Source organism: Mustela lutreola, chromosome 2 (assembly GCF_030435805.1).
Source record: "Mustela lutreola isolate mMusLut2 chromosome 2, mMusLut2.pri, whole genome shotgun sequence".
Lineage (NCBI taxonomy): Eukaryota > Metazoa > Chordata > Mammalia > Carnivora > Mustelidae > Mustela > Mustela lutreola.
The window spans coordinates 97,437,136-97,454,398 of NC_081291.1; the positions used below are offsets into that span (position 1 = coordinate 97,437,136).

Consider the following 17,263-nt stretch of genomic DNA (forward strand, 5'->3'; position numbering starts at 1 on the left):
CAGAGAACAAACTGATAATGAATGGGGAAATGAGTGAAATAGGTGAAGGTGATTAAGAGTATACTTAACATGATAAGCCCTAAGTAATGTATAGAATTGCTGAATCACTATACTGTAAACCTTAAACTAACAGTACATATTAACTATAGTAAAGTTAAAAAAAAAGTGCATGTCTAAAATTAACAAATTTTAAGCAAATGTCACATGTAACTGTTCTCGTACTCAAATAAACTAAAATAAAATGGGAGAAATAATACATATGCAGTGAAAATAAATAACAGAAAGCCAAGATAACCAAAGAGGACAACTATGTGAAGTTGTCACAAGTTCTATGACAATTGTGTAGTGAATTAAAAAAATTTTTTTGACATAGTTAGAATCTGCAGATGGAACACAGGTGTGCAATCTTCATTATTTTCTTGAGGAAACCAAAGCAAGGAATATCTTTATCATTCCCTTTCAAGTCTGAAGAACAGCTTGGGATTATTAGTGAATAGTATTTAGGCTACTGAAAAGTCTGAGATGAAGACAGGATGGAAGTTGAAGAGTCGGCAATAAATGAAGTAAAACAACAAAGTTAAATATTTAGCTTCTTTACACAAACTAGGATAAACACCTATAATCATAATCATAATCATAATCACAATCATAATCAAGGACACTTGTTATTAAGAGTGGCCTTGCATTAAAACAACTTTAAAGAATTAATCAGAGCAATGGTAAAGCACTTTTTCTGTGATTAACTTTCAATAGATCATATAATCATAGATCATGACTGTTATATCTGTTGAAATTCTTACTGCTTTAGTATAATAAAGTGTCATTTAGTATAATAAATGTATTATCAAATGGGAATAGATGAGACCACCTCTAAACACCTCCTATACCTAACTATGGGATGATTATCTTGGTTTAATGAATGAGTATATGCAGTATACAAAATAATTCTTACAAAAGATTATTATTGCTAAGTAACAATAATTATATGTGTCAACTGAAATTAACTATAATAAATGTACCCACTAATAACTGTAATAATTATAATTAAGTAACAATTAATTAACAACTCAATTCTTACGTAGAATTAAATCAACTATTTTCAATCTCTTCCAGACTATAGAGATTTGGCGAAATCTTGCTCTTTCCATTTCAACTTATATATGAATGCAAAAAGGTCTAAAATCCGCTAAAGATCTCAAGCTTATTTAATTATGGTTCTATTACAAAAAAAGTAAGCCATATTAAGCTTACTATTATCAATATCTAGAACAGTGCCTAGAATACAACCATAATTAGGAATTTTCATCAAAGTGAATTAATCAAGTTCTGAAATTGCTACTATAGTAATTATTTTTCCTAAAAGAGTAATAATATTTACTTTAGCATTAAATGTTTGAAATACATTATAGCAAATTTTCTCTTTTTTTCTTGCTCAAAACTGAAGTTATAATACATCTATTGGTAACATTCAATCACTAACATCTATTAATAATATTTAATCACTATGGCAATAATTCTCAAAGGAAGCAGCTGCATTTAAGAATTATCAGTCACTGTCTACATCAGGCTTTTGATAATCCTGTGTGATTTCAGAGAATCGTAGCTTTCTAAAATAACAAAGAAGGAATAGCAATAAACTCCCACCTGTTCTGGCATCGCTCCATGTTCAATTCCAGTCTTCAATAATCTGTAGCAATTACCAAATAGATCCCATTTTGTGAGATCATGAGCACTAAAATAAACAAAAATGCATTAACTTTATTCTAGAGTGGAAGAAAATTTAAATTTGAGCTCAGTTTCAGTGGGTTCAATTTCTTACAGAATTGAAAAAGACTGATAAATATTCAAGTATTCAAACTTAGAAAGAAATGAAGAAAGAAATAAGGAAAGACGATGGAAGGAAGGAAAGAAAAACGAAGAAAGAAAACAGGGAAAAGGGAAAGAGAGACAAGGAAACTGAGACAGGGAGTGGAGACAGATAATACATAAGCTGACACTAGGAATTAATTAAAAGGGAACACTGAAAAAATAAAATTAAAAAAAGAAAAGAAGTCGATTAACAATAAAAATTCATACCTTTAAATGAAGATTACTACTATACAGACAATCTAAGCCTGTATTCCATTTCATTCTTCTTAGCATATTTTAAAATACATTTTAACAAATCCATTTACAATTTCAGAATATAAATACATGCATATTTTTGAAAGAGAGATTTGTATTCACAAGAAGACAAAACCAGGGGAAAGAAAATATGTCAAAGCTCGAAAACTTCAGTGTAGCTTTAGGCTTCTTAATTGAAATAATGCATTTATTTTCTCACGAGTTCTGCTACTAAAATAGTAGATCAATACCTTTTAACTTTTATTTTGAAACATCAAAATATTTTTTAAATAAGGAGTTTTGACATTAGTTGTCAACTTTTATTTTCAAATGTCAAAATATTTTTTAAAACTAAGAGGTTATTTCTCCATAGAATTCCAAACAGTGTACTTGTGTATAAGGAAATGTCTTAGATATTAGACACAGTTTTTGAAATCTGAAGTATTCATTAATGTAAGGGATACATCTAAACATTCTTTTAACTAGAAAGATCTCTATTTTCCTTTCTTTGTGGAAAAGATAAGCATACCTCATTAAAAAGGGACATATAAATTACAATTTAAAAATAATACTTATTTCATTAATCAGAGTCTATTTTTCCTTATTCAGGTCCAGCTATTCTGTCTATACAGCAAGAGTACAATAATAAACAGACAAACAAGAACAATTCAGGAAAAAAAGCTCACAGAAGTAACTTTCATGGTCTCCCTCAAAATCTTTTTTCTTATTTAGTAAGATTTCTAAAAACCACCAAATGAAAACTATACCTCTAAACTCCAGCTTATAGAGTAAGCCCAGTAATGATACTGATTAACAATGTTGTACAGTGTACAGTAGTATATATTTGTTACACTAAATGATAAATTTTACTCAAGTAATCAAACGATAATAAAAAATATAATGTATCTGAAGAAAATTCTAATAATAAAGAAAAAATCACATCTCGATATTTGTCTAAAATTTTCCATTGTTATAAGGATGTTAAGTATTACAAAACAAGACTATTTTATGTTGACTAATAAGTTATTAAACAAATCTAAATAAAACGACATACTTATGAAAAGAGGTTAACCGCTTTAATGTGGAAAGAACATTGTAAATATCATCATCATCAGCTTCTTCTCCCTATAAATAAAAGACATTGTTTCATTACCATAACTTTACTTATCCTGCAATTCACATGAAGTATATTAATACTTACTGCCTAAAGGAATTCTTTTTTATTATATAAAGAGTACATATTCACTGTTGATAAATAAGAAAGTACAAATGAGCAAAGAAAAAAAAATAAAGAACACCCATAATTGTAACACTCAGAACCATTTTTGCATTTTAAACAATATTATAAACATTAACATTGTATGCTTTTCTGATTAATACTTTAGGATAAATTCACTGAAACTGAGTGAAAGTTATGTATTTTAAAGATTTTAATTGTTATTTCAGATTTTATTATCAGTTACTTTTGTCGTTCAAAATCACAATGAAAAGTAAAAAATGGCCGGAAAAAATTAATAAAAAATGGCTAGAAAAAATTAAGAGTTAAAAGTAGGAAAAAATTGGTTACATGGATTAAAAAGAAAATCCTATTAGCCTGACCATGAGAACATAGAAAACTGTGTGGGTTCCAAATTGATTATACTGGTTGGAAGGAGAAGGCAAGAGGCAGGATTCATAAAAATAATTACAAAATAACCAGTTGGAGAAGTTTGTTATCCTGGGCGTACCACTGGTAAGTGGTTGTCCCTTACAAGCACACTTAATTTTTTTTTTTTTTTTTTTAGATTCTATTTATTTATTTGACAGAGAAAGATCGCAAGTAGGCAGAGAGGCAGGCAAAGAGGGAGGAGGAAGCAGGCTCCCCGCTGAGCAGAGAGCCCGATGTGGGGCTCAATCCCAGGACACTGGGATCATGACCTGAGCCGAAGGCAGAGGCTTTAACCCACTGAGCCACCCAGGTGCCCCTAATTTTTATTTTCTATTCATTAGCACACTGTAATAGTTCAGTAATATTAAAATGTAAATTAGGCCCCAGGGAAAGTGAAAAATGAATTAAGAAACGCCAGACCTTAATTAGTTTCTCTTTAAAGAAAAAAATTAGGTTTTATGAAACAAGTATTTTTTGCATTTTTTTTTAAATGGGGGAATGGGGAAGAGTGAGAGAGAGAATCTTAAGCAGGCTCCATACCCAGTGTGGAGCCTGATGCGGGGCTTGATCTCACAATCCTGAGATCATGACCTCGGTTGAAATCAAGAGTCGGACACTTAACTGAACAACCCAGGCACACCAAAGTAGGTCTTTAAAATAAGGTATAACCAAGGTTAATGTTTACAGGATGAACAGTTGCAATAATGCTGCTGAGATTTGAAAAGGAGAATTCCACTAGATTTTATTTTAAAATGGAAATAATTTGCACATTCAACTTTGAATATTAGCCACAATTATCACATACATTGTTTACTTTAAAACAGACCTCTTGCAGGAGATCTTCCACAGAATGATTGAATCGATCTACAAATTCATCAATCAGCTGACTTCGAGCTATGTCAACTCTGTTTTGGATGGTATACTCTTCACTGCATAAGATGCTATAGGTTTTACTGCAGGCTTCTAGAACATCTGATTCTACATGTTTCTCCACAACAAACTTAATCTGTTTTAATAAAGCATCCAGATGCTGAGGAGGAAAAAAAGAAAAACTAATGATATTTGGATTAATAAAAATAAGCATCTGTCAAATAGTAAGGCTATAGATTACATGAGCATGAAATAACCCAGTTATTTAAACTAACAATATTGATTTCATAGTGTCTTACCTTTTCCATTCTACCTGTGCTATAAATTTCTAGATCAAAATACTGTGGGATTTGTAGCAAGTTTGCTACCTTCTCTGCATCTGCAGAATACTAGAAGGAGAAGCAAAGAAAAAAGAAGTAACTACTTTAATAGTTCAGTGTAATAAGCAAACTCAGTGGCATGTTATCACAAAAATGTAAATGAAATTATACCTTTGATAGCAACATAGGAAGTGTGATAATAAAATGCTCAGTCAATTTGTTTCTATCATCAATTTGAGTTTTTCTTTCTTTGGCAGTTAGCACCTAGAAATAAATTGAAATGGGCAAATAATATAATGTCACGTAATTATTTATAACTCTAGAAAGTTACATAGAATGATGAAGCACTGGCAGATAATGTACCCAAGAATTTTCTGAGGAGGTTAATAAACTAATTACTAAAACAAGTGTCTCCAGTTTTATGCTTATTTCTAGTTAATATGCAGTATTACTTTATTAAATAGCTACTTAAGAATCACTCAAGTTTAGATAAATTACTACTTGTTCAGATTAAATAAAAAAAATAAACATTTCTATAAACCAATTACAAATATAAAAATACTGTTACAGTGAAATAATTTTTCCAGTTTTAACCTCAGTATGTTAGTAACAGTAATCTCCCCTACATTAAACACACCTCTCTAAAAATACTTTAAAAAGTAATGTTTCTTTTACTAGTAGCAGCTCATAAATTTTCACATATTTTTTAAAGTATATACTAACAATGTTTCTGGACTCAGTTATATTTAGTTGTCCTTCTAAGTCCTAAGTCTGTTAGGCAATAATCAAGACATAGGGGTACAGCCTGTTATCACTGAACCAACTGAAGCTGTTAAAGCCCATCACCCTGTCCCATATTCAACTAGTTAAACCATAAGTGGTTCCAAAAATAAAATATTAAAATGCAAGTTCTGTTAAGATAATATCCTCAAGGTCTGACAGTCTCAGAGGTCACATTCTTAGTCTCATTTCTGTAAAAATAACCATTTTATCACTATTTCTATAAGTTCTAGATTGAGCATGGTTGGGTCCATTGCTAAGAATCATACATGGTCTGGTGTCTGTTAGCATCAGAGATACAATAAGAAGCCTACTAAGTGCCAGGCTAGGCCAGTGCCTTTTGTAGAACACGCACTTAATAAATGGTAACTGTTTATAAAGGAATTTACTCAACCAAGGTTGCTTATCTAAGAGGGAGTAAAATGTACTGTAATATTTCTCAAAATAAATGAAGTTAATGTTTTTTCATGCCTTAAAAAAAAAAGATAATTTCCCCTAGGTATTTTGTAATTATCTTGAAGGCACTTATTACCATAATGTTGAATGGCTGAATGTTTCCAATATAAACATTCTAATATAAAATACCACTTTATAAATATAACCCCCCCCTTTTTTTTACCATCAATACAGCTTTTATTGCATCTTTAAAATATCACAAATAACTCTGAAAAATCATCCAGCATCTTGCTGTTTCTGTAACTGGACAACTTAGATCTTATTCATCACCTGCTAAACTGTTTCTTTTTCACAAACATACCACCCAAAATTTTCTGATAGTCTTGTTTTTAACTGTCACAGTTTGCTGAACCAAAAAGTAGCTGAGTTCAGTCCAAGTTCATTGTCATTTCCTTCAAAAATCAGCTTATCTTTCTGGGTTTGAGATACTGAACAAGCAATACCTGGCTTCATCCGAACTCTGTGGTTGCATTCTTTTCACCCAAGAAATCTTGGATTTCAAAAGAGAACCACTGTCCTGAACAACAACACTGATGAGGAAGTGAGCATACAAAGACCTCATCTTGTAACAGAAGCCCAGTCTAATGCCCTTCATCATGTTTTATGTATGACTACAGAGTGCAAACAATATCCATTTCTTTTCTATTTCTCTCAAGTTGGCACCTCTTCTTTTTCTTTCTAAGGAAATGGAGTTCTCTTCCCAGGGTTCCTCTGGGCCCCTTCACAATAACAGTGCATCCCTTCAAACATTTCCTGGAATTGTCAATAGTCTGAGTACTGAGAGTGGTCTTCATTCTCACAGCAGATGTTTGATGATATGTGAAAGAAGTAATAAGGTCTCCTATCTGGTTCCTCTTCCAGAACTTTATTGCTTTTCAACATCTTAAAATAGAAAATAATCACTCTGGATTATTGTGGTTAGCTCTGCACAAAGGAATATAAGGGACTACATATTATGTGGAATATAAGTCTAGGAATGCATTCAGGATATTGAGAAGTCATGAAATTCATCTCACAACTTAAGAGAGGTCTAAAGATACTGATTTTGGAGAAATAGCAGTCTTTGACTAAGTGATCATTATGGTAGGTGGTCTATATGCATGAACTACTCAATCCTCAAAACCTCTGATGGGAATGGTAAAAATGGCATATTACCTATGAAGGAGAAATTTGCCAGTATCTAACAAAATTGTATACACATTATTCCTCTGACCTAATAATCCTACTTTTAAGCAATCTACCCCACCCACACACAAGGTACAAGTGTGAAATGCACAATATTATTCGGCTGCATAGTGAGTTATTTCTAACAGAACACTATTTCTAATAGTAAAAGACTGGTAACAACCCAAAAGACTCTCAATCGTGTATCCACATAATGGATACTATGCATTCATAAGAAAATGAAGAAATCTAAATAAAGGTACAGAGTGATATCTAGGATGCACTGTTAAATAAAAATGTAAGGTACAGAACACTGTACAAAATATGCTGTCTTTTGAAGGACAGGGAGGAGGATGGAGTGCATCCATTTATCTATACTTGAGGCACTAGAAGGATAGTCTGAAAACAAATAAAAATGGTTATTAGAAGGAATGGATGTGGGGCGCCTGGGTGGCTCAGTGGGTTAAGCCGCTGCCTTCGGCTCAGGTCATGATCTCAGGGTCCTGGGATTGAGTCCTGCATCGGGCTCTCTGCTCGGCAGGGAGCCTGCTTCCTCCTCTCTCTCTCTCTGCCTGCCTCTATGCCTACTTGTGATCTCTGTCAAATAAATAAAAATAAAATCTTTAAAAAAAAAAAAAACAAAGAAGGAATGGATGTAAAGGGAGATACAAATATATGAAAGACTTCTCTGAATGTATATTTTTACAAGGTTTTGACCTTTTAATGATGTACATATTTTACATATTTCCAAAAAATAAAAATGAGAAAAAAACATACAAAATCAAAGAGGTAAAAACCTTGTTATGCTAAATTTAAGCGATCAATATCAATATGACTATGTAATTTATATATGGATATATACAAATATATACATATATTTCTTAGCTCTGTGTACTCAAAGTGTCTATCAGAAATAATAATCAATTGACAATGAATACCCTTAGTGACAAGATTTTAACTTTAAATACTATTCTAGTAAAAGGCACCATGGCTTGTTGGAAATTCCTGTGGTAGAATAATTTTTTTTTTTTTTTTTTTTTTTTAAAGATTTTATTTATTTATTTGACAGAGAGAAACCACAAGTACACTGAGAGGCAGGCAGAGAGAGAGAGAGAGAGAGAGAGAGGAGGAAGCAGGCTCCCTGCTGAGCAGAGAGCCCGATGCGGGACTCGATCCCAGGACCCTGAGATCATGACCTGAGCCGAAGGCAGTGGCTTAACCCACTGAGCCACCCAGGCGCCCCCTGTGGTAGAATAATTTAAGAGTCAGCCTTCAAAGTGCCTTCCAGTAACCACTACCTCCTGGTATCATGGCATTGTCTCTTCCCACAATGACTAAGGTTGACATTTGTTAACCAATAGGAGACTGTGGAAATGTTATGTGACTTCTGAGAACTAGTTCATAAAAGACACAGAAGTCCCTTACTTTCCTTTGGATCATTCATTCTGCTTTATTCTTTCTTGGATAATTCACTCTAAGACGGGGGGGAAGGGGCAGCAACCATGTCATGAAAACACTCAAGCAGTCCTACTGAGTGGTTGGTAAGGTGAGGTGCTAAAGCTTCCCACTAACAATCAACACTAACCTGCCAGTCATGGAAGACATTATGGAAGTAGTAAATTAACAACCAAATCTTCAGAGTTAGCACTAAAGTTAGCATCTTGTTAACATCTTAAATGCAATCTATTGAGAACCTTTAGTCAAAATCAACCAGCTAAGACACTCCCAAGTTTCCGACCCACAGAAACTGAGATAATGAAGGCTTACTGTTTTAATCTTCTAAGTCTGTATTTATTTATTTATTTATTTATTTATTTATTTATTTATTTATTTATTTGACAGAGAGAGAGAGATCACAGGTAGGTAGAGAGGCTGGCAGAGAGAGAGAGAGAGAGAGGGAAGCAGGCTCCCCGCGGAGCAGAGAGCCTGATGTGGGACTCGATCCCAGGACTCTGAGATCACGACCCGAGCCGAAGGCAGCAGCTTAACCCACTGAGCCACCCAGGCGCCCCTTATCTTCTAAGTTTTAAAGTAATTTTTACATGGCAATAGTTAACTAATATAAACAGTAAGATAAAGAGCGAACTTTATGAGAAAGCAAGAAAGTACACAAAAAATGATTAAGATATGTCAAAAAGGTTAGAAAGGTTTAGCCAGAATAGGCTCTCATCTCAAAGTTGGGACAAAATATATTTTAAGACTTTTATTTTGGAAAATCTAAAAACCACTCATTTGTCATTATTGCCTCATTAATTCCCATGGGGTTTATTTTTCAGCAACATTTTTAAGGTGAATTCTTAGTATATCATTTCACTTCACCCATAAATATTTAAGTGTATGTTTTTAACAGTGAAGACTTAAGAAAAATACAACTTGCCATCTCCCAACAAAATGAAACAATAACTGCTTAGTATCTTTTCACACCCAGTCCACAGTTTTCTTAATTTCTATGCTTTGGATTTCTTCATATATATATAAACACAGACTAGACATATTTTTTAGAGAGAAACAGAGTGTGTGCAAGTGGGAGGAGGGGCAGAAAGCAAAGTGTAGAGAGAAGCAGATTCCCTGTTGAGCATGGAGCTTGAGTCCAGGACCCGGAGATCATGCCCTGAGCCCAAATCAAGAATTGGACGGTTAACGGACTGAGCCATCCAGGCACCCCTCTGTATATTCATATTAAATTAAGTTTTGATATTAAATTTATGCCCGCCATTCCACTATCTATACATATTATGTCTTTTTCTTTGTTTCTTCTTTGCCACCTTCTTTGAGGGTTCTAATAAACTCTTTCATTTATAATAATCAACTTCAGGCTTATATTTAATTATAGCAAAATAAAGCAATTTTGCTCCAAAAAAATTCCATTTCCTTTACCCTTCTTTGTTATTGCTGTCACGTACATCTATATATCTTATAATCTTAGTACTTTAGTGCTGTAATTACTGCTTTAAATAATCCCTTTAAAGTAAAAAAGAGAAAAAAAGGAAAAAAATATATAATATACACAGCCTTTTATATCCACCCACATATTTACCATTTTTGGTACTGTTCATTCCTTTCTACGGATTAGAATTCTACCATTTGATATTATTCTTTACAGCTTAAAGGACTTCTTTTAGTATTTCCTCTAAGGCAGGTCTTCAAGAAACATGTCTGTCAATCTTTGTTTATCTGAGAATGTTTTTAATTCACCTTCATATTTCAAAGATAGTTTTACCAGATTTAGAATTCTTGGTAGCCAATTTTTTTTTCTTTCAGTGTATATGTCATTCTGTCAGTCTTCTGGCCTCCACTGTCTCTGATAAAAAATTAATTGCTAATCTTATTACAATTGGTCTCTAAATGATGACTCCCGTTTTTCTCTTGTTGCTTTCAAGGTTTTTTGTTTTTGGCTTTTGATAGTGACTATCCTGTCTGGAAATGAATCTTTTGTGTTTATATTACTTGAGTTTTGTTAAGCTTCCTGTTCTTTGGATTAATATTTTTCATCACATTTGGCAAGTTTTTGGCGAATATTTCTTTGAATGTTTTTGTTTAAGATTTTATTTATTTATTTGACAGAGAGATCACAAGTAGGCAGAGAGGCAGGCAGAGAGAGAGGGAGGAACAGGCTCCCTCTCAAGCAGAGAGCCTGACGTGGGGCTTGATCCCAGGACCCTGAGACCATGACCTGAGCTGAAGGCAGAGGCTTAACCCTCTGAGCCACCGAGGGGCCCCTCTTTCAGTGTTTTTCTTTCCTGTCTCTTTCTCCTACTGCTTTCTTTCTGGAATTCTCATTATAAAAATTTGAGGCACCTAATGTTTCACACATTTCTTGGGCTCTGTTCATTTTTCTTCAATCTTCTCTGTTCTTCAGAATGAATGATTTTTATTAATTTACCTTCATGTTCAATGTTTCATTCTTGTCATCTCAAATTTCAACTCCAGAATTTCCATTAAGTTTTCCTTATTTCTGTTATCATATTGTCCTGTAATTCTTTGGACATATTTTCTCTTGATTCTCTCAACATATTTATAAAAAGGGCTCTGAAGTATTTGCAAAGTCCAACAATTAGGCCTACTGAGAAGCCATTTCTATTGTCTGCTTCACCACCCATTCTCCCCACCTCTGCCCAAGTATGGTCATGTTTTGTTTCTTTGCTTGGCTGTAATTTTTCTGGAAGAGTCAACATTTTAAGGTAATACACTGTAGTAACAATGGGTTTTTAACTTATTTTTCTAATTTTTATATTTAAAAAAATAATCTTCAACTTAAATTTCAAATCTATAAGGGTTCACCCCTCTGAGACCTGGGTTAGAAAGCATATTCAAAGTTCAGCCTGTTCTTCAAGAAACAAGAAGTGTTGGCAAGGATGTGAAGAAAAAGGAACCCTCATATGTTGCTGGTGGGAATACAAACTGGTGGAACCACTGTGGAAAGCAGTACAGTGTTTCCTCAAAAAGTTAAAAATAGAACTACACTGCAATCCAGTAATTACACTACTGGGTAAAATACAAAAAAAAAAAAAAAAACTCCCACAAAAGCACTAATTCAAATGGATACATGCACCTCTATGTTTATTGCAGCATTATTAGAATAGTCAAATTATGGACAGAGCGCAGTGCCCATCAATAGATGTGGGGAGTGTGTGTGTAACACACACAAACACAAGAGAATATTATTCAACCATAGAAAGGAATGAAATCTTGCCATTTGTAATTATGTAGATGGAGCTAAAGAGTATAACGCTAACTGAAATTAAATCAGAGAAAGACAAAATGCATAGGATCTTAATCACCTGTGGAATTTAAGAAACAGATGGGCAAAGGGAAAGAAAAAAGAGACATACACACATAAAAAAAGAAAGAAACAGACTCTTTACTATAGAGAACAAACTGATGGTCATCAGAGGGGAGGTGGGTATGGGATGGATAAAGTAGGTGAAGGGATTAAGAGTACACTTACTCATGATGAGTACTGAGTAATGTACAGAATTTTTTAATCATTATAGGATACATATAAAACTAATACAACAGCATGTGTTTACTAGAATTAAAATAAAAAATAAAAACATAACAAATATAAAGAAAAAAAACAAAGTCCAGCCAATTCTTAAGTCTGCTTTGACTTTTATTGTCCATTGGGTTATCTCAGGTTTCTCAGTCAGTCAGTAATATACGGAGAGCTTATCTAATCCTTTTCATGGCTTTCTCATTTCCAGGATTTTTTAGTTAGATTTTTGGTCAGTTAACTGTTCTTCCCATCTGGGACTACAACCTCTGAATATCACAGCTGTGGGTTTTTCTGTATTTGTTTCTACCATGTTTGCCATTTCTGGCTTAAAAAGCTCTGGACTTTTGCCATTTGTACTGTTAAGTCTGTCCCCTCTAAGAGCAAAGCTGCTGGTTTTTACCATGTACCACTCTGGTAAAACTGTATCAAGTTTATGGCTATGGGTGTGTGAATTATAATGCCAGGCAAAAATGCAGCAGACTCCTGTTGCTTTTACCTTAACCTTTGGCAGATTTTCAAAAATACATATCTCAATTTGTCTTCTATCTTTGGTGAATTCCCAGAACCCTTTGATAAGGTTTTTGGACAAATTCTGCAGTTTTATATTTTTTCCTTTCTGTTCCTCCCTTCCTTTTTTTCCCTCCCTCCCTCCCTTTCCTTTCTTGCTTTCTTTTTGGTGCAGATAAGAATTACCTACCTCTGCATACCAACAGAACTTGCCTTTCCATCAGTAATTATCTCAATACCACTAAAACCTATTAGCCTCATATAACAAATAAGGGAATTAACACACAAAGAAAATAATCAACTATCCAAAGATTAAACAATTGCTAAAGGGAGGAGTAAAAACAGGCATTTTCTTTCAAAGCCTTCTGCATTTTTAACAGATATGAATGTGAAAATTATTAAAGTACTAGAAGAGAAGCAGGTACAGGTGCTTTGGGAACATGAAAGAAAAGAATCTACTTCTGAAACCTAAGTGTAATTAGTAGATAGGATATAAAGACAAAGCACCACAGCATGTATCATTTATAAAAATACCATGTTTTTATGTTTAAATATACCACTAAGATTTTCAAATATTTAAGATAGTTAAACACATTAAAAGTCTTTCTGTAGATTTCTCACTAATGTAACTTACTCTCTTGCCAGTACCCCTTCCCACTGGAGGATGTGCCTCAGCAGCTTGACGAATTGTACAAACCATCAGCTCTATAAGAGCACTCTCTTGACGGTCAGACATTGCTAAAGTGAAACAAAATGCATTAGTGTGAGTAGATAGTTTTGCAATAACCATGTATTAAAGAGAAAACAATTATTAAAAACTGCAAACATATAAACTCTATTACTGGTTAAAGACTGAAATTAAGCTTTATATTCTCTCTCTCTTTTTTTATGAAGTAATACATGCTTACCATGAGTCAAACAAGAAAGAGATGTAGAAAGTAAAGAAAAACAGAATACACTTTGGTTTCTTCAACTACCTAGTCTCTTCTAGGATTGTATTTCTGAATAAGGCAATGCCAAAATTTTATTGTATTTCCTTGCAGATCATTTTAAAGCTTATAAAATAGGGTATCTTTTTTTTAAATAAAAAAAGTGCTACACATATTTTAAAAAGTAACAATAGATTTTTTATTATCTTTCAAGTCACTACATATATGTATGAATAATTTTCCTAAATAATTACAAGTTATTACATGAGTGTTCCACAATTTAATCACACCTCTACCATTTACTCAAATTGTTTCCAAGTTTTTATTACTATAAACAATACAGTAATAAATATCATTAACACACATATATTTATGTAACTGTAATTTCTGTAGAATAAATTCCCAAGAGGGTAATGGGTCAAAGGTTAAAATCTCGATACTGATAAATATAAGGTTATTTACTGCAATCCAAATCTCCAACTGCAATAATGATGTTTGGTTCCTCATATCCGTGGCTAGCACTAGATGGCATAAATCCTTTCAATATTTGCTAATTCAGTGACTGAAATAAGGCACTTCATTGTCATTTTGCTTCTTCCTTCCTACTAATTAGTGAAATATATTTTGTTTATTGGCTTAGAATTTTTTTCTGAGATTTGTCTGTTTATTCTTTGCCTATTTTTTCTACTGTTATTCACCTTTCTTGAATTCCTGTAAATAAGAAGTATTAACTTTGTCTTTTGAATGAGGCAGACATTTTCTCCCAGTTTGTCTTTTTGATGTCAGACTCTTCATGGTATCTTTTCTCAGACAGAAATTCTTTTTAATAGAAATTGTTAATTTTTATAAGTCATATTTGTACTGATCTGTTTTATGACTTGTGGTTTATTTTCTTTCCAGTATTAAGGAGATATATTTGACTTGGGATATGTATATATAGATAGATAGATAGTATAAATTTAAGTTGTACAGTATAATGATCTGACATATATATTGTAAAATGATTATCACAAAGTTAATTAATATCTGGGATGCGTGGGTGGCTCAGCTATTAAGTGTCTGCCTGTAGCTCAGGTCATGATCCCAGGGTCTTGGAATTGAGCACTGCACTGGGCTCCCTGCTCAGTGGGAAGCCTGCCTCTTCCTCTCACACTCCCCTTGCTTGTGTTCCCTCTCTTGCTGTGTCTCTCTGTGTCAAATAAATTAATAAAAGCTTAAAAAAAAAGTTAACTAATATCCATCATCTCATGTAGATATAAAAAGTCTTCTGGGTTTCTTGTATTGCTTTCAACAATCTCCTTATCCTAGAGATTAGAGAAATGTATTTCCTAGTTCATTTTCTTCTCTCTAGCTTTTACATCTTTAATCTGTCTGGAATTTATTTCTGCTAATAGCATGAAGTATGGGCCCATTTATTTCCACCAAATGAACAGCCAATTAGGCCTCCACCACTGCTAAGTAAACCAGCTTTCCCTGCTGAATTTAAATGTCACATTTAAACATTTAAAAAATGTTTTAGGCTCTCATATACAGGATTCTTTATTTAGTTTCACTAATCTATATATCTATTCCTATTATAATGCCATACTGTTTTGATGATAGCCGCTTTAAAATATACTATAATGTACTTTAATATGTAACTTAATTCAACTAATTTGAATGTTTAGTGAGACACATTTACCTAGTCCTTTTCCTAAATATTTTCTAATTTCTATAATACTAATACCATTTAAACATTTTTTATGTGTAAGGTAATATTCTAAGATATTTATATGTATTAACTTGCTTTATCCTCAAAACAATTCCAAGAGATAGGAGCTAATATCTTCACGCTTTACAGACAGGGAAAATGAGCCACAGAGCAGCTGAATAACTTCCAAAATACTCAGCTAGTGGTAAAGTCAAGAAATGAACCCAGGTGGTCTGATCCATAGTCTGTTCACTTAAGGACTATGCTATACAGCCTTTTAAACAGAGGAAAAGAATTCTCCCTAAACTTTGAAATCATTTTGCTTAGTTCTTCCTCTTATCTCACCTCCTGGAACTCTCTCAAACCCACTGGATTTGAACTGGTATTTTATTTATTTTTATTTTATTTTCCTTAATTCATTGATTTCTGAGAGAGAGACAGAGCAAGTGAGCACATAAGACAGGTGGGGAGAGGGAGAAGGAGACAGAGAATCTTAAGCAGCCTCCATACCCAGCATGGAGCCTGACATGGGGCTGATTTCACAACCCTGAAATCACGACCTGAGCTGAAATCAAGAGTCAGATGCTTAACCGACTGAGCCACCCAGACATCCCTCAAACTGGTATTTTTAAAAAGTTATTCATTACATGGGAAGAACATTTTAGTAACATCTTTCAGCCAGATACATAACATAGCCTTTTAATTTTGAGATCTTCTCCTATGTCATTTAAGAAAATGTTATGGTTTTCTTCACACTGTTTTGTACTTTCCTTGTTGAATTTACTCTTACATATTTTTAAGGACAGATTTCTAGTGCTAATTTGAATAGCTTAATTCTATCTCTGTCTCTACCCCTTTTCTCTATATATTTATTTATGTTAAAGGCCAACAGATTTGGGGATTATAGAGACAAAGTTTGATATAAATGAAAGAGATTAAGCTTCAGAAGTTTATATTATTTTAAAAAATTGGGCAACAGCAATGAAAAGACAAAGACATAATAAAATCTTGTCCTTTTTATTCTAAAATCATTCTGTATAAGAATATGTATGTTCATCTTAATTATCAGTTCTTTGGTTTAAACACTTTGATTATCTTAAGAAAAACACATGAATGTCAGCCTGTCTTAGGAAAGCCACATGAAAGTTTGTTTTTCCATTTATACTCCTTGATCCAGAGCCTAACAGGAAAAAGTGTCCCACTCAATAAAACCAAGTCTCTATTTTTATGATTCTAGAATTTCATAATTTTTCACATTTCACTGCAGATAAAGGAATGACAAGTTTGTCTATGAACTAAATACATTTCTTTTATTTATGAAGAAAATCTTGCTCTATGGAAAGTGAGGAGAGAGAACAACTTATCAAGTATGGAAGCTTTTCTCTGCTCTAAAACCCTTCTTAGTGTTGAAGAATAACTAAACCTCATATAGTATCCAACGCCATTAATTTTGTTATTTCATAATTGTGAAACATCTATTTAGAAATGGTAAGTACTGTCTACGGCCATACCACCCTAAACGCGCCCGATCTCGTCTGATCTCGGAAGCTAAGCAGGGTCGGGCCTGGTTAGTACTTGGATGGGAGAAATGGTAAGTACTAAATTTCAAAACAGTTTATTTAAAATTTAGTTGAAATCCCCTTTAAGATATGAGAGCAAAACCAAGTAATAAAATTGAAAGCAAAACAAGCTGTAAGCCACAGACAAGAGACGAATAGCCACAGCAACAAAGAAATGGGTAGCTGTCCACACTATGAATTATCAGGTAACTACACAACTTTCTAAACCTTCACAAGCCTC

At 33.2% G+C, this 17,263-nt stretch overlaps 1 protein-coding gene across 8 annotated transcripts in view; it reads right to left on the reverse strand.

Annotated features, from left to right (window-relative positions):
- STAG1 (STAG1 cohesin complex component) overlaps positions 1–17,263 on the reverse strand; it is a 453,259-nt gene that overhangs the window by 73,063 nt on the left and 362,933 nt on the right. For 6 of the 8 annotated variants that reach the window (XM_059162692.1, XM_059162691.1, XM_059162687.1 and 3 more), the window contains 6 exons: positions 13,479–13,582; positions 5,113–5,205; positions 4,921–5,010; positions 4,557–4,781; positions 3,158–3,228; positions 1,645–1,732 (listed from right to left, as the gene is read on the reverse strand). In XM_059162692.1, coding sequence (XP_059018675.1) covers positions 1,645–1,732; positions 3,158–3,228; positions 4,557–4,781; positions 4,921–5,010; positions 5,113–5,205; positions 13,479–13,582 — 671 coding nt within the window. The remainder of the gene's footprint in view (positions 1–1,644; positions 1,733–3,157; positions 3,229–4,556; positions 4,782–4,920; positions 5,011–5,112; positions 5,206–13,478; positions 13,583–17,263) is intronic. The other 2 variants (XM_059162694.1, XM_059162690.1) reach the window with 1 other exon arrangement.